This window comes from Bos javanicus, unplaced genomic scaffold, assembly GCF_032452875.1.
Source record: "Bos javanicus breed banteng unplaced genomic scaffold, ARS-OSU_banteng_1.0 tig00002723_1, whole genome shotgun sequence".
Classification (NCBI taxonomy): Eukaryota; Metazoa; Chordata; class Mammalia; order Artiodactyla; family Bovidae; genus Bos; species Bos javanicus.
In genome coordinates this window covers 2,365,236-2,390,754 of record NW_026893594.1, presented here as the reverse complement: position 1 = coordinate 2,390,754, position 25,519 = coordinate 2,365,236, and the positions used below count along the sequence as shown (strand labels likewise).

Sequence of the window (25,519 nt, the reverse complement as noted above, 5' to 3'; positions counted from 1 at the left end):
TTGCTATTACTAAAATATGTTGGGATCAGTTTTATTATGTAATACTGTTTTAGAATACTTTCAAATTATAAAGATCCAGAATAGATTTACCTTCTCTAACATCAGGTGTACCTAGAAACTAACTTCAAGTGTATCTATCTGGGGGTATTTTAGAGGTCAGATACTTCTAAATCTCATGATAAGTTCAATTGATAATGTTCTCTAAGTATTGCTTGTTAACATGTTAAAAATTAGAAGGCTATATAGCATCTGTAGAACTTGATCAAGTGGCTTTAAAGAACCCAAAGTAATACTGCTGTAAGCAAACTATGCCGAGAAGACAATGGCACCCCACTCCAGTACTCTTGCCTGGAAAATCCCATGGATGGAGGAGCCTGGTAGGCTGCAGTCCATGAGGTCGCTAAGAGTCGGAGACGACTGATCGACTTCACTTGCAGTTTTCACTTTCATGCATTGGAGAAGGAAATGGCAACCCACTCCAGTGTTCTTGCCTGGAGAATCCCAGGGACGGGGGAGCCTGGTGGGCTGCCGTCTATGGGGTCTCACAGAGTCGGACACGACTGAAGCAACTTAGCAGCAGCAGTAGCAGCAGCAAGCAAGCTATTACTTCAATTCCTATTTTTGTCTTCACAGGTGAGCTTCAGCATCCAAGCATATGTATGTTTGCCATTTAGATGTCTTCTTTTTTAATTGCTTGTTTTTAATTCATTTTATATTTAATTTATATTTTATTAGTTGATTCTTTAGGGATCTTTGTCTATTTTAGATATTATTTCCAATTATATCTTATAAAATGTAAATGATTGCTATGCTATGCTATGCTATGCTAAGTCACTTCAGTCGTGTCCGACTGTGTGTGACCCCATAGACGGCAGCCCACCAGGCTCCCCCGTCCCTGGGATTCTCCAGGCAAGAACACTGGAGTGGGTTGCCATTTCCTTCTCCAATGCATGAAAGTGAAAAGTGAAAGTGAAGTCGCTCAATCGTGTCCGACTCTTCGCGACCCCATGGACTGCAGCCTACCAGGCTCCTCCGTTCATGGGATTTTCCAGGCAAGAGTACTGTAGTGGGGTGCCATTGCCTTCTCCAAAATGATTTCTAGTAACTACGTATGTCTATTGATGTTGTGGTATCTTTTCCTAAATCCTTAAAAATAATGGAAAATTTCTAAGACATCTATTTGGAATTTCAGTGATTCGTTAAGAAGATTCTTCCACCATTAGAATGGAGAAAATTGTCTTCTTTACTAGCTGTAATGTAAATATGAAGTAAATCTTGCTTTACTTTTTTTGAGTTTTTAATCAATTTTTATTTTTGTGTAAGGTATTAGCTATATGTACAATTAAATTAGCTTCCAAATTGAAAGCTAGTTCTAGTTGTGGTAACTCATTTACTTTGTAATGTGTCATTTTTCCAAATAGTTTAAAATTATAAAGATCCAGAATAGACTTACCTTCTCTAATATCAAGTGTTCCTGGAAACCAAATTCAAATATCTCTATCTGGGGATATTTTAAAGGGCAGGTATTTCTAAATCTCTACATTGATAGATTCAATTGATAATGTTCTCTAAGCATTGTTTGTTAATATGTTAAACATTAGAAGATGACATAGTATCTGTAGAACTCCACTGACTTATCTAATCACTTGCCTCCTGCTTATAATATTGTTGAAGTTAGGGAGGATATTTTAATCAGGCTGGTATTATAATCTCTGAAAGTATTAGAACATAACAACCATACTGCCTATTGGTTCAATAAGTAAATGCATTATCTTAATTTTCCAGGCAGCCATGTGTAAGAATTATATTTACAGCTAATTCGTCCTGAAATATTTCTGAAATATGACATATAGAAAAATCTATGGAACAAAGGAGAAATGTAACTGAGTTTGTCCTCTTGGGACTCACTCAGAGTGTCCAGGGTCAGAAAATATTGTTTGTGGTGTTCTTGCTCATCTACATTGTGACGATGGTGGGCAACCTACTCATTGTCCTGACTGTGGTGTTCAGTCCAAGCCTGGATGTCCCTATGTACTTCTTTCTTGGCTACTTATCATTTATGGATGCTGTGTATTCTACTACAGTCACGCCAAATATGATCATAGATTTACTCTATGTAAAGAAAACCATTTCCTTCCAAGCTTGCATGACCCAGCTTTTTATAGGACACTTATTTGGTGGTGCTGAGATTTTGCTCCTGGTGGTCATGGCCTATGACCGCTATGTGGCCATCTGCAAACCCTTGCATTATTTGACCATCATGAATCAGCGAGTATGTGTTATGCTTCTTCTCCTGGCCTGGGTTGGTGGGTTTTTACATGCTGTAGTTCAACTTCTCTTTGTTTACAACCTTCCTTTCTGTGGCCCCAATGTCATTGACCACTTCATCTGTGATATGTATCCCTTGTTGAAACTTGCTTGCACTGACACCTACATTATTGGCCTCACAGTGGTTGCCAATGATGGGGCGATCTGTGTGATCATCTTCATGCTCTTACTCATCTCCTATGGGATCATCCTGCACTCCCTGAAGAATCTTAGTCAGGAAGGGAGGCGCAAAGCCTTGTCCACCTGTGGTTCCCACATTACCGTGGTGGTCCTCTTTTTTGTGCCCTGTATTTTTATGTATGTGAGACCTCCTTCCACCTTACCAACTGATAAATCCTTGACTGTGTTTTACACAATTATCACTCCTATGCTGAACCCTCTAATCTATACTCTGAGAAATGCTGAGATGAAAAATGCCATGAAAAAGCTCTGGACTAATAAAAGAAAATGAGGCAACAGGAAAGTGTATCACCTATTTTCAATGAAAAATTACTCTTTCCATGAAAGCCTTGTATAATTTTTTAATTGTAGTAAATTTTTTCTTAGGTTTAATAGCTTGGGCATAATTAAAATCTTTATTATATGAATACCTCCAATGATCAAAATACACTTTTAAGATTTTCCTAATTTCCTAGTTTAAAATATGTATTTTGTTTTAAATATATTTTTAACACTGTCACCATTTACTATGAAAATATGTATAGACTTGGGGTGTAAATATCTCTGTTGATACTATACATTGATGTTCTGTGTTAAGCTTTAGTTAATACTGTAATTTATTTAAGTTAGTGGAAGATTTTTTTCTATGTTTCTGTCTTAAGTAATGTAATCTTTCTGGAATTAATAAGGTCTATTACAGAGCTTACAATAATAAAAAATAAGACATAACACCTTGATTCACATCTCTCCACTCAAAGGAAGCCCACATAAATATTTGAAGTAAGTATTTTATGTTAGTATTTGTCAGATAATTTTCATATCTTATTTTTCATATAGCTGAGCATCTTAACAGTGAAGAAAAGTGATGTTTCAGACAATATAATACTAAGCATAAAGAGGCTAAGTATACAAAACTAATCTGAATGAAAAGGTATATATGCAGAAAATAATCAAATCATAGTTATTTTGCCAATTGGACTTTGTTTTGCAGTCAAAGTGATCAAAGACAGAAATTTAATCTTCTAATTTGTAGAGATATTTTAAATGATGAGTTAAAAATATTTGTTAATTAAAAATTAACAAATATTTTTTAAAAATGGGCCAAAGAACTAAAAAGACATTTCTCCAAAGAAGACATACAGATGGCTAACAAACACATGAAAAGATGCTCAACATCACTCATTATCAGAGAAACGTAAATCAAAACCACTATGAGGTACCATTTCACACCAGTCAGAATGGCTGCGATCCAAAAGTCTACAAATAATAAATGCTGGAGAGGGTGTGGAGAAAAGGGAACCCTCTTACACTGTTGGTGGGAATGCAAACTAGTTCAGCCACTATGGAGAACAGTGTGGAGATTCCTTAAAAAACTGGAAATAGAACTGCCTTATGATCCAGCAATCCCACTGTTGGGCATACACACTGAGGAAACCAGAAGGGAAAGAGACACGTGTACCCCAATGTTCATCGCAGCACTGTTTATAATAGCCAAGACATGGAAGCAACCTAGATGTCCATCAGCAGATGAATGGATAAGAAAGCAGTGGTACATATACACAATGGAGTATTACTCAGCCATTAAAAAGAATACATTTGAATCAGTTCTAATGAGGTGGATGAAACTGGAGCCTATTATACAGAGTGAAGTAAGCCAGAAGGAAAAACATAAATACAGTATACTAACGCGTATATATGGAATTTAGAAAGATGGTAACAATAACCCGGTGTACGAGACAGCAAAAGAGACACTGATGTATAGAACAGTCTTATGGACTCTGTGGGAGAGGGAGAGGGTGGGAAGATTTGGGAGAATGGCAATGAAACATGTAAAATATCATGTAGGAAACGAGTTGCCAGTCCAGGTTTGATGCACGATGCTGGATGCTTGAGGCTGGTGCACTGGGACGGCCCAGAGGGATGGTATGGGGAGGGAGGAGGGAGGAGGGTTCAGGATGGGGAACACATGTATACCTGTGGTGGATTCATTTTGATATTTGGCAAAACTAATACAATTATGTAAAGTTTAAAAATAAAATAAAATTAGGAAAATAAAATAAAAAAAATATTTGTTAATTAGCTTTGTTCATTAGTCTGTTCAGTTCAGTTCAGTTCAGTTGCTCAGTCATGTCTGACTCTTTGCTACCCCATGGACCGCAGCATGCCAGGCTACCCTGTCCATCACTAACTCCCGGAGTCCACCCAAACTCATGTCCATTGAGTCAGCGATGCCATCCAACCAACTCATCCTCTGCCGTCCCCTTCTCCTCCTGCCTTCAATCTTTTCCAGCATCTGCGTCTTTTCAAATAGTTCTTCACATCAGGTGGCCAAAGTATTGGAGTTTCGTCTTCAACATCAGTCCTTCCAATGAACAACCAGGACTGATCTCCTTTAGGATTGACTGGTTGGATCTCCTTGCAGTCCAAGGGACTCTCAAGAGCCTTCTCCAACACCATGGTTCAAAAGCATCAATTCTTTGGTGCTCAGCTTTCTTTATAGTTTAACTCTCACATCCATACATGACTAATGGAAAAACCATAACCTTGACTAGATGGACCTTTGTTGACAAAGTGATGTCTCTGCTTTTGAATATGTTGTCTAGGTTGGTCATAACTTTCCTTCCAAGGAGTAAGCGTCTTTTAATTGCATGGCTGCAATCACCATCTTCACCAAGTCAGAAAAAGGTATTTAATTGTCTTTGTATTCCCTGTTCCTTATACATACATGGGAATAGAATCCACTTCATAAAGTGTGTCAGTTTCTTGAATCATGAATATATGGGAGTGAGAATTTTTATTGATAAATTTGATTTGATTAACTCTTCCTATATTAAATATATATTTGCTACAACCAATTACTGTTCTTTAACATTTTATATAAATATTCATTTATCATACTATTAGTGACATAATAATGGATGTTTTAAATATAATGATGCTATTTATATATAATTTCACTTTTTTCTTCCTTCTATCACATTACACTTGGAAAACTCCATTTCCTTCCATTGATTTTATAAATTTTAACTTCTTGCTTTTCTTTAAATAACTTTTCAAAATATTTATTGTTAAACCCATCAATAATTTATTTTTGCTTGTGTTTCTGCAAACAGGTGAAAATATCTGTCACCGTAATTATTAATTCCTCTTCTTTGTCCTCCTACCTTACTTCCCCCCTCTCTTCTAAAATTTACGATCATTTACAAAGATGGGAAACATCCCATAAAGACATATTTAGAATACTATGACTGCATTTTTATTTTGAGGAAAATTACATGCTTTAATATTTTGTTTTCCCATCTAGAAAAAGACACATATTGTGGAAAACTGATTGACATATTAATAAAAATTTACAATCATCTCCATGGAGTATATAAAATTTTGCCTTTTGCTTTTCTTACTTATATTTGATTCAGTTTCAGTAAGCTGGTCAGAAAGGATTTAATGTCTTATTCTGGCATGAATTACAGCACAACCCCAAATCTACAGGTGTATATCTGTATTCAAACATTAATAGGCCCAAATCCAAAAATGTGCAATGAGTCCCATCATGCCTTCAGCTCTGTATCCAATCCCCTGTGAATTTGTAGGACCACAATGTATGTACATCATCAATGATTTGTAGATCTGTAATTATATGCATGTATGTCTGTATACGTGAAGGAGCTTTCCAGGTGGCTCAACAGTAAAGAATGCATTTTCAGTGTAGGAGATGCAGAGAAACAGGTTTGACCCCTGAGTCAGGAAGATCCCCTGGGGAAGAAAATGGCAACCCATTCCAGTATTCTTGCTTGAAGAAAACCATGGACAGAGGAGCCTGACAGGTCATGGTCCACAGGGTCACAAAGAGTTGGACACAACTAAACATCAACAACAAGTGTGTGTGAACATACACCAGTCTGCATCTGAAAACCCATGGATGAGTATCTGAATACCGACCTGAATGTATTTGCATATGTATATGCATATATGTTTGATGTGATCACACATAGACTTGATTTGTCTGCACATATCTTGCCATTCACAGGTCTGTATTTAATCACACACAGGCTTGTATCTGTCCATACACCAGGCTAAAATTTGCTATACATTGGTCTGTATCTGAATGTACATGAATTTAGATAGAACTTGATGAACAATTATTCTGTTCCATGTGGTATGGACTGAAGTCACTCTGCTAGTCAAAGCCAAATTTCTGGACTTTAAGAAAGATTGAAGACTTACTTATATGAATGATGCCTTGGTAAGGATAGCTGGAAAATCAGTTCTTCCGGGTATCTTTCCTTCTCCATGTAGATACATGACTATGTATACAGTGGGTGCCCAGTGATGTTGTCAACCTTGTAAAATGTCAGCTCAGAGTTCCCAGAGGAAGGAGGCAAAAGCTAGAAGGTTATTGAAGTCTGATCCTAGCATGACATCAGCCTAAAGTCCAAGACCTAAGGTTCTTAATCCAGACTGATCTTCACATCAAAGGAACAATCAACACAATGGAAAGGTAACTTATGAAATGGGAGAAAATATTTGCAAAGCTAATTTCTAAATTACATAAGGAACTCTACAATTCACTAACACATATCCAAATAAGTCAATTTTAACTGGGCAACAAACTCGAGTAGATATTTGTCCAAAGAAGACATAGAAATGGCCAACAGGAACATTAGAAGGTGCTTAACTGCTCAACATCACTAATCATCAGGGAAATGCAAACTGTAATAAAAATGAGATATCTGAGATATGTAGAAGTTGATAAATGTTTGTGGGGATGTACAGAAAGGGGAACCCCACTTCTGTTGTTGGGAATGTACATGTGTTAAGGCACTATGGAAAATATTATGAAGATTTCTCAAAAAATTAAAAATAAAACTGCCCTATGATTCAGGAATTTCACTTCTTTGATTATATCCAAAATATGAAATCAGGAACCTGTTGAGATATTATTCAGAACACAGGAGATGTGTAAACAACCTAAATGACCATTGATTCATGAAAGGATAAAAAAATACCCCAAATGCATATCAGATCAGATCAGATCAGTCGCTCAGTCGTGTCTGAGTCTTTGCGACCCCATGAATCGCAGCACGCCAGGCCTCCCTGTCCATCACCAACTCCCAGAGTTCACTGAGACTCACGTCCATCAAGTCAGTGATGCCATCCAGCCATCTCATCCTCTGTCGTCCCCTTCTCCTCCTGCCCCCAATCCCTCCCAGCATCAGAGTTTTTTCCAACGAGTCAACTCTTCGCATAAGGTGGCCAAAGTACTGGAGTTTCAGCTTTACCATCATTCCTTCCAAAGAAATCCCAGGGCTGATCTCCTCTAGAATGGACTGGTTGGATCTCCTTGCAGTCCAAGGGGCTCTCAAGAGTCTTCTCCAACACCACAGTTCAAAAGCATCAATTCTCCAGCCCTCAGCCTTCTTCACAGTCCAACTCTCACATCCATACATGACTACAGGAAAAGCCATAGCCTTGACTAGATGAACCTTTGTTGGCAAAGTAATGTCTCTGCTTTTGAATATGCTATACACACATACACACACATATATATGGATTGGAACATTATATATAATAGAATAGCATATATATATATATATATATATATATATATATATATATAAAATGCAATATTATTCAATGATATAATAGAAGGGAGTCCTGTCATTTGTGACAATATAGCATGAAGAGACTTTAAGCACATTATGCTAAGTGAAATAAGCAGAAATAGAAAGACAATACTATTTGATCTCATTTATATGTGAAATTTAACTCAGAAGCAGAGAGTAGAATGTTGACTGCCAAGTGCTGATGGATGACGGAAATTGGAGGATGTTTTTCAAAGGGTAGATAATTCCACTAATAAGATAAATAAGATTTGGGCATCTGATGTACAGCACGGTGACAATAGTTAACAATATTGTAATATATACTGAAAGTTTCCTAGAGAGTAGATGTTCAATGCTCTCACCTCATGCACACAGATTATAATTGTGTGAGGTGATGGATGCATTGCATGCGTGTGTGCTTAGTCGCTTCAGTTGTGGCTGACTCTCTGCCACCCTATGGACCATGGCCTTCCAGGCTCCTCTGTCCATGGGATTCTCCAGGCAAGAATACTGGAGTGGCTTGCCATTTCCTTCTCCAGGTGGATGCATTAATTAACTTTATAATGGCAATCTCTTCATAATACATACATATATTTTATATATGTATATATACTGTTGTTATTGTGTTCAGTCATGTCTGACTCTTTGCCACCCCATGGACTGCAGTCTGCCAGGCTCCTCTGTTCATGGAATTTTCCAGGCAAGAATACTGGAGTGGGTTGCCATTTCCTTCTCCAGGGGATCTTCCCGACCCAGGAATCGAATCAGCATCTCTTGCATCTCCTGCATTGGCAGGCAGATACTTTTTCCACTGTGCCAGCTGGGAATATATGCATACATATATTTCACAATATGTATCTATACCAAATCATCATCAAGTTTGAAACAACTAGGGTGTGTATGTTATTCACTCAGTGGTGTCTGACTCTTTGTAATCCCATGGACTGTAGCCCACCAGGCTCCTCTGTCTGTGGAATTTTCCAGGCAAGAATATTGGAAGGGGTTGCCATTTCCTCCTCCAGAGTCCTTAAACTTACACAATGTTACATGTCAGTTGTATCTCAATAAAGCTGAAAAATATATGTATATATTTTAAAAATTAAAAAGGGAAGACTTATGAGCTAAAGACATTCTATTTCTTCCACATAAACTTACATATAATTATTTTGCATGGGAGCAGGATAAAATGATATTCTTGTTCACAAAGAAAGTCTATACTGCTTCTTTTAGTGTAGCCCTCTTAAAGATTTTGTAGACTTTTCAAAATTGGAGTTTACTTCATTAAACAAGGGCCACATCCACAAACATCTTCTGAATAAACTTTCTCACGTTTTGGTTAAAGTTTGTGTGCAGTAGGACAATACCCTTAAGGCTTTTAGAAATAATTTTATGTAGTTAAACTGTTTATGAGACACACCTTAAGTCCTTCTGAAGTCTTAACAAATAGTCTTATATTTACAACATTGAGATGACAGTTATCTTGATGCCATTTCTTCTAAGAGAGTTTGACTCTTTGAAATGACTGGGAATGGGACCAGTTCCATTTTATGGAAAAGTAAGTACAGGCTCCTTTATGTTTGTTTGTTTTTTTCCTGAATTCTGCTTGAAAATTTAACAGTTGCTGTAGTGACTCATCTCTCTTTACCCATTATTTATCACAACTTACCATTATATCTACTACTGGGGGCAGGAATCCCTTAGAAGAAATGGAGTAGCCATCACCATCAACAAAAGAGTTTGAAATGCAGTACTTGGATGCAATCTCAAAAATGACAGAATGATCTCTGTTTGTTTCCAAGGCAAGCCATTCAGTATCATGGTAATCCGAGCCTATGCCTCAACCAGTAACGCTGAAGAAGCTGAGGTTGAACGGTTCTATGAAGCCCTACAAGACCTTTTAGAACTAACACCCCCAAAAGATGTCCTTTTCATTATAGGGGACTGGAATGCAAAAGTAGGAAGTCAAGAAACATCTGGAGTAACAGGCAAATTTGGCCTTGGAATATGGAATGAAGCTGGGCAAAGGCTAATAGAGTTTTGCCAAGAGAACACACCGGTCATAGCAATCACCCTCTTCCAACAACACAAGAGAAGACTCTACACATGGACATCACCAGATGGGCAACACTGAAATCAGATTGATTATATTATTTGCAGTCAAAGAGGGAGAAGCTGTATACAGTCAGCAAAAACAAGACCAGGAGCTGACTGTGGCTCAGATCATGAACTCCTTATTGCCAAATTCAGACTTAAATTGAAGAAAGTAGGGAAAAACACTAGACCATTCAGGTATGACTTAAATCCATTATGATTATACAGTGGAAGTGAGAAATAGATTTAAGGGACTAGATCTTATAGACAGAGTGCCTAATGAACCATGGACAGAGGTTTGTAACATTGTACCAGAGACAGGGATCAAGACCATCTCATGGAAAATAAATGCCAAAAAGCAAAATGGCTATCTGGGGAGGCCTTACAAATAGCTGTGAAAAGAAGAGAAGTGAGAAGCAAATGAGAAAAGGAAAGTTATAAGCATCTGAAGGCAGAGTTCCAAAGAATAGCAAGGAGAGATAAGAAATACTTCCTCAGCGATCAATGCAAAGAAATAGAGGAAAACAACAGAATGGGAAAGACTAGAGATCTCTTCAACAAAATTAGAGATACCAAGGTAACATTGCAAGCAAAGATGGGCTCGATAAAGAATAGAAATGGTATGGACCTAACAGAAGCAGAAGATATTAAGAAGAGGTGGCAAGAATACACAGAAGAACTGTACAAAAAAAATCTTCATGACCCAGATAATCATGATGGTGTGATCACTCACCTAGAGCCAGACATCTTGAAATGTGAAGTCAAGTGGGCCTTAGAAAATATCACTATGAACAAAGCTAGTGGAGGTGATGGAATTCTAGTGGAGCTATTTCAAATCCTGAAAGATGATGCTGTGAAAGTGCTGCACTCAAAATGCCAGCAAATTTGGAAAATTCAGCAGTGGCCACAGGACTGGAGAAGGTGTTTTCATTCCAGTCCCAAAGAAAGGAAATGCCAAAGAATGCTCAAACTACCACACAATTGCACTTATCTCACACACTAGTAAAGTAATGCTCAAAATTCTCCAAGCCAGGCTTCACCAATACTTGAACCGTGAACTTCCAGATGTTCAAGCTGGTTTTAGAAAAGGCAGAGGAACCAGAGATCCAATTGCCAACATCTGCTGGATCATCAAAAAAGCAAGGGAGTTCCAGGAAAACATCTATTTCTGCTTTATTGAATATGCCAAAGCCTTTGACTGTGTGGATCACAATAAACTGTGGAAAATTCTGAGAGATGCCTCTTGAGAAACCTATATGCAGGTCAGGAAGCAACAGTTAGAAATGGACATAGAACAACAGACTGGTTCCAAATAGGAAAAGGAGTACGTCAAGGCTATATATTGTCACCGTGCTTATTTAACTTATATGCAGAGTACATCATGAGAAACACTGGGCTGGGAGAAGCACAATCTGGGATCAAGATTGTTGGGAGAAATATCAATAACCTCAGATATACAGATGAAACCACCCTTATGGAAGAAAGTGAAGAGGAACTGAAAATCCTCTTGATGAAAGTGAAAGAGGAGAGTGAAAAAGTTGGCTTAAGGCTCAACATTCAGAAAACTAAGACCATGGCATCTGGTCCTATCACTTCAGGGGAAATAGATGGGGAAACAGTGGAAACAGTGTCAGACTCTATTTTTTGGGGGGCTCTAAAATCACTGCAGATGGTGATTGAAGCCATGAAAGTAAGACGCTTACTCCTTGAAAGGAAAGTTATGACCAACCTAGACAGCATATTCAAAAGCAGAGACATTATTTTGTCAACAAAGGTCCGTCTAGTCAAGGCTCTGTTTTTTCCTGTGGTCATGTATGGATGTGAGAGTTGGACTGTGAAGAAAGCTGAGCACTAAAGAATTGATGCTTTTGAACTGTGGTGTTGGAAAAGACTCTTGAGAGTCCCTTGGACTGCAATGAGATCCAACCAGTCCATCCTAAAGGAGATCAGTCCTGGGTGTACTTTGAAGGCCTGATATTGAAGCTGAAACTCCAGTACTTTGGCCACCTCATGAGAAGAGCTTACTCATTGGAAAAGACCCTAATGCTGGGAGGGATTGGGGGCAGGAGGAGAAGGGGACGACAGAGGATGAGATGGCTGGATGGCATCACCGACTTGATGGACATGAGTTTGGGTAAACTCCGGGAGTTGGTGATGGACAGGGAGGCCTGGAGTGCTGCAGTTCTTGGGGTTGCAAAGAGTTGGACACAACTGAGTGACTGATCTGATCTGAACTGAACACGTCTAAAAGAAACAGATGTCAGTTTCAGTATTCTACTTAGAAATCTTAATCAAAGTACCTGTTTCTATTTTCCAGTTATTGTAGGTGATGGTATGGCCAGACCTTTCCAGGAAAGAAAACAGTTTCTTTGTAAGCCTTTAATTACAGACTCTTCAAAACCCTTCTAACTGCTATCAGTCTTCTGGCACCAAGCCAATGCCACATGCTTTAAATTTTTGTTAGGGAAGCACCTTTCCCCTTTTCCTCTGATTATCTTTTGCTACATGCATAAGACTACATTTTCTTGACTTAATCATTTTATTTATCCCAAAATTTTGTGGGCCAAGAATTCAAGCAGAGATTGACTGGATATTTCTTCTGCTTCAGATGTCATGGAATGAAGTCATTCTGTGCTATTGAACTGATAACTGGATGGCCCCTAGGATCCAGGACAACTTAATATACATGTGTGGTATCTCAGAAGTGCTGGCTGGAAGGGACCCATGGGGTTTCTCTCCCTATTTATTTAGAGGAAGGTCAGCTAGTTCTCTTCAGTAGAATAGTCAGACTTTTGACATGATAGTCAGGGATCCCACTGGATGACAGTAGATAGTGTCACACCAGTTAAGAACTTATCCCCAAACTAGCTTACTCCTATTTTCACCATCCTCTATTGCTCAAAGCAGTCAGATACACTGCCCAAGGTTGAGGAGGTGGAGAAATTGATGGCATCATGTGATTTGAAAGTGACAAAGTCACATCGTGTTTATAGAACATGGGATGAGTGGTGTTGTATTAATTTTTGAAAAATACAATCATCCACATATCTAAAGGGCATGTTCAGAGATTTTTTTGGGTTTCTTTTGCTTACATTTTTTTCAAATGTGTGCCATTTTCATTTTATGCAAATTACACTATAACTGATTTGGTTACAAGGCAGTTCAATTGACGTAGCTACAAGCCAGGATGACATCTGGAATCCTAAAGCTGAAGAATGAGCTCTAGAAGCATCAGTGAGTTAAAATATTTGGAGTAGACTTCAACAAAAGGCTAACATGATGGGGATGCATGTAGTATCTAATTTAATCTTCACAAGAATACTCTAAAATTAAATGAACAATTTTACATGAGACACTAAGTTTCTGTGAGGTGAAATAGTATGCCCAAAGTCCCATACCTGTTAAATGGGAGAAATAAGATGTTAACTCAGGTTTTTCTTGCTCTAAACCTTTCTTCTTTCCAATCCACTTTTCTTCCTTCTGACACACTGCTGTTCACCCAAAGGGCATAGCATACATTTCACCTCCTGATATCATGTATAACACGGAGGAAGACATCTATTTGGTTACATTTTATAGATTGGCTGGCTAGTGGATGGGACTGGGTCCTACAACTAAAAAGCTAGAGGGAGAATTTCAAAACAAAGCTTGCCAGCACCAGTGTCCTATTGTAGGATATCTCCCCAAAATGGCTGCTATCAACATCTATCTCCCCAAAGTGAGTCCCAACTGCTTCCTCCCTCTCTGGGAGACTCTCTCTAAGATCAGTAAGTAGGTCTGACTCAATCTCCTTTCAAGTTTCTGTCACTTTACTATTTGTAATTCACTGTCTTACAAGAAGTGACTATGACCTCACTTTACCAAAAAGGTCCATCTAGTCAAAGCTATGGTTTTTCCAGTAGTCATATATGGATGTGAGAGTTGGATATAAAGAAAGCTGAGTGCTGAATAACAGATACTTTTGAACCGTGGTGTTGGAGAAGACTCTTGAGAGTCTCTTGGACTGCAAGGATATCCAACTAGTCCATCCTAAAGGAAATCAGTCCTGAATATTCATTGGAAGGACTGATGCTGAAGCTGAAACTCCAGCACTTTGGCCACCTGATGCGAAGAACTGACTCATTGGAGAAGACTCTGATGCGGGGAAATATTGAAGGCGGGAGGAGAAGGGGATGGCAGATGATGAAATGGTTGGATGGCATCACTGATGCATTGGACATGAGTTTGGGTAGGCTCTGGGAGCTGGTAATGGATGTGCTGCAGTCCATAGGGTCACAAAGACTCAGACACGACTGAGGGACTGAACTGAAACCAAATGACCTCACTTACTTTTTTAAAATTGTTTAACTTTATTATAAGAATATGTGATCTCTGTAGGAAGGAACTTTTACATGATTTCCCCAGTATTTTTATTTTACTGTGTCCTCACTGATAGTATAGTTCCTGACATTAAATAGATACATTAAATTTAAAAAATAGATAAATGATCATTACATCTAAATTGGTGATAAAATTGTTTATGAATCTATCCAAACTCCAAGGCAGAATAAATTTAGTATTAAATAAAAGGAAAGAAAAGCTTTCTGTAGGTGGTTAGAAAGTATGTTCCAAATAGGAAAAGGAGTATGTCAAGGCTGTATATTGTCACCCTGCTTATTTAACTTATATGCAGAGTACATCATGAGAAATGCTGGACTGGAAGAAACACAAGCTGGAATCAAGATTGCCAGGAGAAATATCAATAATCTCAGATATGCAGATGACACCACCCTTATGGCAGAAAGTGAAGAGGAACTGAAAAGCCTCTTTTTGAAAGTGAAAGTGGAGAGTGAAAAAGTTGGCCTAAAGCTCAACATTCAGAAAATGAAGATCATGGCATCTGGTCCCATCACTTCATGGGAAATAGATGGGGAAACAGTGGAAACACTGTCAGACTTTATTTTTTTTGGCTCCAAAATCATTGCAAATGGTGACTGCAGCCATGAAATTAAAAGACGCTTACTGCTTGAAAGGAAAGTTATGACCAACCTAGATAGCATATTCAAAAGCAGAGACATTACTTTGCCAACAAAGGTCCATCTAGTCAAGGCTATGGTTTTTCCTGTGGTCATGTATGGATGTGAGAGTTGGACTGTGAAGAAGGCTGAGTGCCAAAGAATTGATGCTTTTGAAGTGTGGTGTTGGAGAAGACTCTTGAGAGTCCCTTGGACTGCAAGGAGATCCAACCAGTCCATTCTGAAGGAGATCAGCCCTGGGATTTCTTTGGAAAGAATGATGGTAAAGCTGAAACTCCAGTACTTTGGCCACCTCATGCAAAGAGTTGACTCATTGGTAAAGACTCCGATGCTGGGAGGGATTGGGGGCAGGAGGACAAGGAGACGACAGAGGATGAGATGGCTGGATGGCATCACTGACTTGATAGACGTGAGTCTGGGTGAACTCCAGGAGTTGGTGAGGGACAGGGAGGCCTGGCGTGCTGAGATTCATGGGGTCGCAAAGAGTGGACATGACTGAGCGACTGAAGTGAACTGAACTGAACTGAACTGAGAAAGCATGTTTCTAAACAGTCTAAGTGGAGCAGAATAATTGGGCTGATCTTTTATTCTAAGTTCCAATATCTTCAAAATGATTCTAAAACTATTTTTTCCTTCATGTTATGCTTTATGATCCTGTCTACATGATTTGCCCCAACAGTATATTTACAAGTACATATACTTTTAAAACTTTGTGGAAAATCCCAGTGAATTTAATTAAGCATAAGTCAGTCTTGGATAATTCCAATTCTAAGACTCAATACAAGAAAAAAATAAAAAAGATTCAAGCATAAATGTGGTTAAAAGGGATAAAATGTCCTGATCTTTGCCCATATCAGGAAAAGTATCTTATCCTTATAAGAACTGATATAAAAATTTTAGGAGGTCCTTGGTTAGGCTTAAAGCATTGCATACAAAACACACAAATATTTCTCATGTCTCAAGTCAGGTAGTCTGGATGATCTAATGAAAATGGCTGAATAATTGGATGGTATTTTTCTATCTTGAAATTAGTAGGAAAAGAAGTAACTAGTGACACTTTTCCTGCAAATGGTTAGTTGCTCTTCCTGTTTTAAAAGAACATTTATTTGTCTTTGATAAATTATCCCAACCTAGAAAATTGTGTGTATATTTTGTGTGTGTGTGTGTGTGTGTGTACATGCAGCATGGAATTTCATTTAAAAATTTACAGTGCAAATAAAAACAATCTTCTTTTTTTTTTTTTTCCTTTTTTTTTTCTTTTTTTTTTTTAATTTAATTTAATTTTATTTTTTTTTATTCTTCCAATTTTATTTTATTTTTAAACTTTACATAATTGTATTAGTTTTGCCAAATATCAAAATGAATCCGCCACAGGTATACATGTGTTCCCCATCCCGAACCCTCCTCCCTCCTCCCTCCCCATACCATCCCTCTGGGCCGTCCCAGTGCACCAGCCCCAAGCATCCAGCATCATGCATCGAACCTGGACTGGCAACTCGTTTCCTACATGATATTTTACATGTTTCATTGCCATTCTCCCACATCTTCCCACCCTCTCCCTCTCCCACAGAGTCCATAAGACTGCTCTATACATCAGTGTCTCTTTTGCTGTCTCGTACACCGGGTTATTGTTACCGTCTTTCTAAATTCCATATATATGCATTAGTATACTGTATTTATGTTTTTCCTTCTGGCTTACTTCACTCTGTATAATAGGCTCCAGTTTCATCCACCTCATTAGAACTGATTCAAATGTATTCTTTTTAATGGCTGAGTAATACTCCATTGTGTATATGTACCACAGCTTTCTTATCCATTCATCTGCTGATGGACATCTAGGTTGCTTCCACGTCTTGGCTATTATAAACAGTGCTGCGATGAACATTGGGGTACACGTGTCTCTTTCCCTTCTGGTTTCCTCAGTGTGTATGCCCAGCAGTGGGGTTGCTGGATCATAAGGCAGTTCTATTTCCAGTTTTTTAAGGAATCTCCACACTGTTCTCCATAGTGGCTGTACTAGTTTGCATTCCCACCAACAGTGTAAGAGGGTTCCCTTTTCTCCACACCCTCTCCAGCATTTATTATTTGTAGACTTTTGGATCGCAGCCATTCTGACTGGTGTGAAATGGTACCTCATAGTGGTTTTGATTTGCATTTCTCTGATAATGAGTGATGTTGAGCATCTTTTCATGTGTTTGTTAGCCATCTGTATGTCTTTTTTGGAGAAATGTCTATTTAGTTCTTTGGCCCATTTTTTGATTGGGTCGTTTATTTTTCTGGAGTTGAGCTGTAGGAGTTGCTTGTATATTTTTGAGATTAGTTGTTTGTCAGTTGCTTCATTTGCTATTATTTTCTCCCATTCTGAAGGCTGTCTTTTCACCTTGCTAATAGTTTCCTTTGATGTGCAGAAGCTTTTAAGGTTAATTAGGTCCCATTTGTTTATTTTTGCTTTTATTTCCAATATTCTGGGAGGTGGGTCATAGAGGATCCTGCTGTGATGTATGTCGGAGAGTGTTTTGCCTATGTTCTCCTCTAGGAGTTTTATAGTTTCTGGTCTTACGTTTAGATCTTTAATCCATTTTGAGTTTATTTTTGTGTATCGTGTTAGAAAGTGGTCCAGTTTCATTCTTTTACAAGTGGTTGACCAGATTTCCCAGCACCACTTGTTAAAGAGATTGTCTTTAATCCATTGTATATTCTTGCCTCCTTTGTCGAAGATAAGGTGTCCATATGTGCGTGGATTTATCTCTGGGCTTTCTATTTTATTCCATTGATCAATATTTCTGTCTTTGTGCCAGTACCATACTGTCTTGATAACTGTGGCTTTGTAGTAGAGCCTGAAGTCAGGTAAGTTGATTCCTCCAGTTCCATTCTTCTTTCTCAAGATCTCTTTGGCTATTCGAGGTTTTTTGTATTTCCATACAAATTGTGAAATTATTTGTTCTAGCTCTGTGAAGAATACTGTTGGTAGCTTGATAGGGATTGCGTTGAATCTATAAATTGCTTTGGGTAGTATACTCATTTTCACTATATTGATTCTTCCAATCCATGAACATGGTATATTTCTCCATCTATTAGTGTCCTCTTTGATTTCTTTCACCAGTGTTTTATAGTTTTCTATATATAGGTCTTTAGTTTCTTTAGATAGATATATTCCTAAGTATTTTATTCTTTCCGTTGCAATGGTGAATGGAATTGTTTCCTTAATTTCTCTTTCTGTTTTCTCATTATTAGTGTATAGGAATGCAAGGGATTTCTGTGTGTTGATTTTATATCCTGCAACTTTACTGTAGTCATTGATTATTTCTAGTAATTTTCTGGTGGACTCTTTAGGGTTTTCTATGTAGAGGATCATGTCATCTGCAAATAGTGAGAGTTTTACTTCTTCTTTTCCAATTTGGATTCCTTTTATTTCTTTTTCTGCTCTGATTGCTGTGGCCAAAACTTCCAAAACTATGTTGAATAGTAATGGTGAAAGTGGGCACCCTTGTCTTGTTCCTGACTTTAGAGGAAATGCTTTCAATTTTTCACCATTGAGGATAATGTTTGCAGTGGGTTTGTCATATATAGCTTTTATTATGTTGAGGTATGTTCCTTCTATTCCTGCTTTCTGGAGAGTTTTTATCATAAATGGATGTTGAATTTTGTCAAAGGCTTTCTCTGCATCTATTGAGATAATCATATGGTTTTTATTTTTCAATTTGTTAATGTGGTGTATTACATTGATTGATTTGCGGATATTGAAGAATCCTTGCATCCCTGGGATAAAGCCCACTTGATCATGGTGTATGATCTTTTTAATGTGTTGTTGGATTCTGATTGCTAGAATTTTGTTAAGGATTTTTGCATCTATGTTCATCAGTGATATTGGCCTGTAGTTTTCTTTTTTTGTGGGATCTTTGTCAGGTTTTGGTATTAGGGTGATGGTGGCCTCATAGAATGAGTTTGGAAGTTGACCTTCCTCTGCAATTTTCTGGAAGAGTTTGAGCAGGATAGGTGTCAGCTCTTCTCTAAATTTTTGGTAGAATTCAGCTGTGAAGCCGTCTGGACCGGGGCTTTTGTTTGCTGGAAGATTTTTGATTACAGTTTCAATTTCCATGCTTGTGATGGGTCTGTTAAGATTTTCTATTTCTTCCTGGTCCAGTTTTGGAAAGTTGTACTTTTCTAAGAATTTGTCCATTTCTTCCACGTTGTCCATTTTATTGGCATATAATTGTTGATAGTAGTCTCTTATGATCCTTTGTATTTCTGTGTTGTCTGTTGTGATCTCTCCATTTTCGTTTCTAATTTTGTTGATTTGATTTTTCTCCCTTTGTTTCTTGATGAGTCTGGCTAATGGTTTGTCAATTTTATTTATCCTTTCAAAGAACCAGCTTTTGGTTTTGTTGATTTTTGCTATGGTCTCTTTTGTTTCTTTTGCATTTATTTCTGCTCTAATGTTTAAGATTTCTTTCCTTCTACTAACCCTGGGGTTCTTCATTTCTTCCTTTTCTAGTTGCTTTAGGTGTAGAGTTAGGTTATTTATTTGACTTTTTTCTTGTTTCTTGCGGTGTGCCTGTATTGCTATGAACTTTCCCCTTAGGACTGCTTTTACCGTGTCCCACAGGTTTTGGGTTGTTGTGTTTTCATTTTCATTCGTTTCTATGCAAATTTTGATTTCTTTTTTGATTTCTTCTGTGATTTGTTGGTTATTCAGCAGCGTGTTGTTCAGCCTCCATATGTTGGAATTTTTAATAGTTTTTCTCCTGTAATTGAGATCTAATCTTACTGCATTGTGGTCAGAAAAAATGCTTGGAATGATTTCTATTTTTTTGAATTTACCAAGGCTAGCTTTATGGCCCAGGATGTGATCTATCCTGGAGAAGGTTCCATGTGCGCTTGAGAAAAAGGTGAAATTCATTGTTTTGGGATGAAATGACCTATAGATATCAATTAGGTCTAACTGGTCTATTGTATCGTTTAAAGTTTGTGTTTCCTTGTTAATTTTCTCTTTAGTTGATCTATCCATAGGTGTAAGTGGGGTATTAAAGTCTCCCACTATTATTGTGTTATTGTTAATTTCTCCTTTCATACTTGTTAGCATTTGTCTTACGTACTGTGGTGCTCCCGTGTTGGGTGCATATATGTTTATAATTGTTATATCTTCTTCTTGGATTGATCCTTTGATCATTATGTAGTGACCTTCTTTGTCTCTTTTCACCGCCTTTGTTTTAAAGTCTATTTTATCTGATATGAGTATTGCTACTCCTGCTTTCTTTTGGTCCCTATTTGCATGGAAAATCTTTTTCCAGCCCTTCACTTTCAGTCTGTATGTGTCCCCTGTTTTGAGGTGGGTCTCTTGTAGACAACATATGTAGGGGTCTTGTTTTTGTGTCCATTCAGCCAGTCTTTGTCTTTTGGTTGGGGCATTCAACCCATTTACATTTAAGGTAATTACTGATAAGTATGTTCCCGTTGCCATTTACTTTATTGTTTTGGGTTCGAGTTTATACACCGTTTTTGTGTTTCCTGTCTAGAGAATATCCTTTAGTATTTGTTGGAGAGCTGGTTTGGTGGTGCAGAATTCTCTCAGCTTTTGCTTGTCTGAAAAGCTTTTGATTTCTCCTTCATACTTGAATGAGATCCTTGCTGGGTACAATAATCTGGGCTGTAGGTTATTTTCTTTCATCATTTTAAGTATGTCTTGCCATTCCCTCCTGGCTTGAAGAGTTTCTATTGAAAGATCAGCTGTTATCCTTATGGGAATTCCCTTGTGTGTTATTTGTTGTTTTTCCCTTGCTGCTTTTAATATTTGTTCTTTGTGTTTGATCTTTGTTAATTTGATTAATATGTGTCTTGGGGTGTTTCTCCTTGGGTTTATCCTGTTTGGTACTCTCTGGGTTTCTTGGACTTGGGTGATTATTTCCTTCCCCATTTTAGGGAAGTTTTCCACTATTATCTCCTCAAGTATTTTCTCATGGTCTTTCTTTCTGTCTTCTTCTTCTGGAACCCCTATGATTCGAATGTTGTAGCGTTTAATATTGTCCTGGAGGTCTCTGAGATTGTCCTCATTTCTTTTAATTCGTTTTTCTTTTATCCTCTCTGATTCATTTATTTCTACCATTCTATCTTCTAATTCACTAATCCTGTCTTCTGCCTCTGTTATTCTACTATTTGTTGCCTCCAGAGTGTTTTTAATTTCACTTATTGCATTATTCATTATATATTGACTCTTTTTTATTTCTTCTAGGTCCTTGTTAAACCTTTCTTGCATCTTCTCAATCCTTGTCTCCAGGCTATTTATCTGTGATTCCATTTTAGTTTCAAGATTTTGGATCAATTTCACTATCATTATTCGGAATTCTTTATCAGGTAGATTCCCTATCTCTTCCTCTTTTGTTTGGTTTGGTGGGCATCAATCTTCTTTTTTTTAACATCTTTATTTTTTAAAATTTTTTTAATTTTATTTTATTTTTAAACTTTACATTCTGAATAATCAGAAAATTCCATGAATAAAATGGACAATGGAATGAAGTAAAAATCAACCTCAAATAATAATGTGGTATTTTGCCATCTAGCATCTAACTTGATAAAAGAGGTATTTCAGGTCCTATGAGTGAGTTAAAAATAAAGTAAGAAGGTAAGACTAAAGAACTAGTGGGAAGTGGGCTTCCCCATTGTGAGGCTTTATTATGTAAGAAACTAAATTACTCTGAAATAAACTTAGATTCAATTCTAGCTTTATTACTTAAGAAAGTGCAATCTTTGGAAAATTAGATGTTCTGAGCCTTAGTTTCTTCAACTGAAATGGGGACTACATATCTGGTTACTGTAAATTTTCACGTGACATATTGAATTGTGGGGGCATGTTCGCAGTCCCCTGTAGGGGTTTTAAGAAGTGGATGATACAATCAGAACAAGATCTAAAGAGGATTATATGAGCTTCTTCAAGAAAACAGTTTTCTGGAGGCCAGAATAAAAGTGGAAGGATGTAGGCAGGAGGCTGTTTCAGTGAGCCAGGAAGAAAACCTGTTGGGGAGTAAGTCTAGTAGGGAATGATCAAATTTGTGACATACTTTGGAAGTGAGACAACATGATTAAAATCATCAATAAACAATCTGAGAGTAATAAATCAGTGAAGAACACTCTGAGGTGTGTTGTTGTTGTTGTTGTTGTTGTTGTTTTCTCAGCAATTAAAAGGAAGGTAGTACCATTTAATGTCTTATATTGTGGAAATTTTAAAATTTATTTTTTATACTAGGTTGATATCCAGTTGTAGATGTCCTAAACTGGAGATGCTGCCTACACAGATTTGGAAATAAGAGGGCAGATAGGTGCTTGAGATACAAAGTTAATTTGCTTCAGCATGTATTGGTCAGGAAAAGGAGGAATATCTAACTAAAGACGCTAAAGAGTCTCTATGTGGTTTGAGAAAATTCAGGATGGTAATGTTTTATTTATTTGAGCTACTCACAATAAATATGTAAATGAGTTAAAGTGGTCTCAATATTATACATTTGTGACTTTATATATGGTATACCTTTTTAAGGAGTTCCCTTCTCATCTTCTCCTCTTGTTTCAATTTTCCTTTAAAATTCACCTAATGTATTTGCTTCCTTTGGGAAACATTTTCCAATTTCAGTTTAATTAATGTATTCCTATTCTGTTACACTTAGCTTGTGTGAACATATACTCTTATAATGGTACTTATTATGTGGGTCTGGAATTTTCTGGTTCTGAGGGTAGGGAGCTATGCCTTATTCTACTTGGTAATCACAATATCTATATACTCCAACATATTCTTTTAATTGAATGGATGAAGAAATGAAATTTCTAATGCATTAGGTTTTCCCAAGTGGCTCAGTGCGTAAAGAATCCAACTACAATGCAGGAGATGCAGGCAGACACAAGTTCAATCCCCAGGTTAGGAAGATCCCTGGAGAAGGAAATGGCAACCCACTCCAGTGTTCTGTACCAGAGAATCCCATGGACAGAGGAGTCTGATGGGCAACAGTCCATAGGGTCACAAAGAGTTGCACATGGCTAAAGTGACAGCATGCAGAAATGCAATAATGCATTAATTTTTTTTCTCCTTGTTTTACAGGTAAACTTCTAATAGGTTAACTCAGCTCCTGTTCAGACTAGATGGAACCAAGGAATCCTCCTGGGCCTCACACAGAATCCAAAGAAGTGAAAATTTCTTTTTGTTTGTTCTTGTTCCTCTACATTTTGACGGTTGTGGGAAATCTGCTCATCATCACGACTATAGTAGGCAGTAAGACCCTGAACTCACCAGTGTACTTTTTCTTGCTTGTTTATCATTTACAGATTTAGTTTTTTGCTCTTCTATTTCCCCCAGATTTATTTCAGACTTGTTCTTTGGGAATAATACCATATCTTTCCAATCCTGTATTATCCAGCTGTTTACAGAGCACTTTTTTTGGTATATCAGAGATCATCCTTCTGCTAGTGATGGCCCATGACTGCTATGTGGCCATCTGTAAGCCATTGCATTATTTTGTGATCATGAGGCAGAGGGTGTGTATTTTACTGCTGGTGGTGTCCTGTGTTGGAGATTTTATGCACTCAGTAATTCAACTTGGCACTGTCTATGGGCTCCCATTCTATGGCCCCAATGTCATTGATCACTTTATGTGTGACATGTTCCCTTTACTAAAACTCATCTGTACTGACACCTATGTCATTGGCATTTTGGTTGTGGCCAATGGAGAACTGATCTGCTGTATAGTGTTTCTGCTCCTACTCATCTCCTATGGAGTCATCCTGCACTCTCTGAAGAACTTGAGTCAGGAAGGGAGGCGGAAAGCCCTCCAGACATGTGGTTCCCACATCACTCTGGTTGTCTGCTTCTTTGTTCCCTGTATTTTCATGTATACAAGACCTGCTAAAACCTTCCCCATTGACAAATAATTGAGTGTGTTTTATTCAGTCATAACTCCCATGCTGAACCTGTTAATTTACAGTCTAAGAAATTCTAAGATGTCTAATGCTGTGAAGAAACTCTGCAGAAAAAAAAATCATATAAAGTGGTAAATCCAATATGACTAAGCTAATTTAGCATTAGAGCCAATCTTCTTGGATTATAGAAGTTTCCAAAGTGATACAAACTTCTTTTTCTTTAAAGGAGTTATGATATTTACAATTAAAGAATGGACTGTAAATTTACTCTGCTATTAACAGGTTTTTTTTTTTTTTTAGACTGTAAACTTTATAATGTCTGGTTTGGCTCTGCATCTAGAGAAGTAGCATGCATTTACAATAAACAGTCAATAAATCATATGCAATAAATTAGTCTATGGAATTTATATATATTTCCACTAATTTTTACTTAACTTCTGCTTTTACTTTTATTATTTTATCATTCTTAGTGTTATTGTTTGTCAGCAGTCTTGTATTTTTATGTTCATTTTTTTTATTTTGCTAGATAAAATATTTAATATTATGTAGACTATCCTTTTCAATCAATTTCATTTGTGTTAAAATGACATTTTAATGAAATCAGTTCAGTTCAGCTCATTTCAGTCCCTCAGTCCTGTCTGACTCTTTGCATCCCCATGGACTAGAGCACACCAGGCTCTCCTGTTCATCACCAACTCCCGGAGTTTACCCAAACTCATGTCCATTGAGTTGGTGATTCCATCCAACCATTTCATCCTCTGTCATCCCCTTCTCCTCCTGCCTCCAATCTTTCCCAGCATAGAGTCTTTTTCAAAATGAGTCAGCTTTTCTCATCAGGTGGCCAAAGTATTGGAGTTTCAGCTTCAGCATCAGTCCCTCCAATGAATATTAAGTACTGATTTCCTTTAGGACTGACTGACTGGTATCCTTGCAGTCCAAGGGACTCTCAAGAGTCTTTTCCAACACCACAGTCCAAAAGCATCAATTTTTCAGTGCTCAGCTTTCTTTATGGTCCAACTCTCACATCCATACATGACTACTGGAAAAATTATAGCTTTGACTAGATATACCTTTGTTGTTATGCTGTCTATGTTGGTCATAGCTTTTCTTCCAAGGAGCTAGCATCTCTTGATTTTATGACTGTAGTCACCATCCGCAATGATTTTGGAGCCCAAGAGAATAAAGTCTATTACTGTTTCTGTTGTTTCCCCATCTATTTGTCATGAAGTGATGGGACTGAATGCCATGATCTTCATTTTTTGAAAGTTGAGTTTTAAGCCATCTTTTTCACTCTTCTCTTTCACTTTCCTCAAGAGTCTCTTTAGTTCCTTTTGCTTCCTGCCATAAGGGTGGTGTCATCTGCATATCTGAGGTTATTGATATTTCTTCCTGTAATCTTGATTCCAGCTTGTTCATCCAGCCCAG

At 37.6% G+C, this 25,519-nt stretch overlaps 1 protein-coding gene and 1 pseudogene across 1 annotated transcript; both read left to right on the top strand.

The window, feature by feature from the left end:
• Positions 1-1,861: 1,861 nt before the first annotated feature.
• Positions 1,862-2,779, top strand: LOC133243894 (olfactory receptor 4A15-like). Its single transcript, XM_061410622.1, has one exon. It carries the CDS (start codon positions 1,862-1,864, stop codon positions 2,777-2,779), a length of 918 nt encoding a protein of 305 aa, XP_061266606.1.
• A 19,489-nt stretch (positions 2,780-22,268) lies between these two features.
• Positions 22,269-24,229, top strand: LOC133243902 (olfactory receptor 4A47-like; annotated as a pseudogene).
• Positions 24,230-25,519: the final 1,290 nt, after the last annotated feature.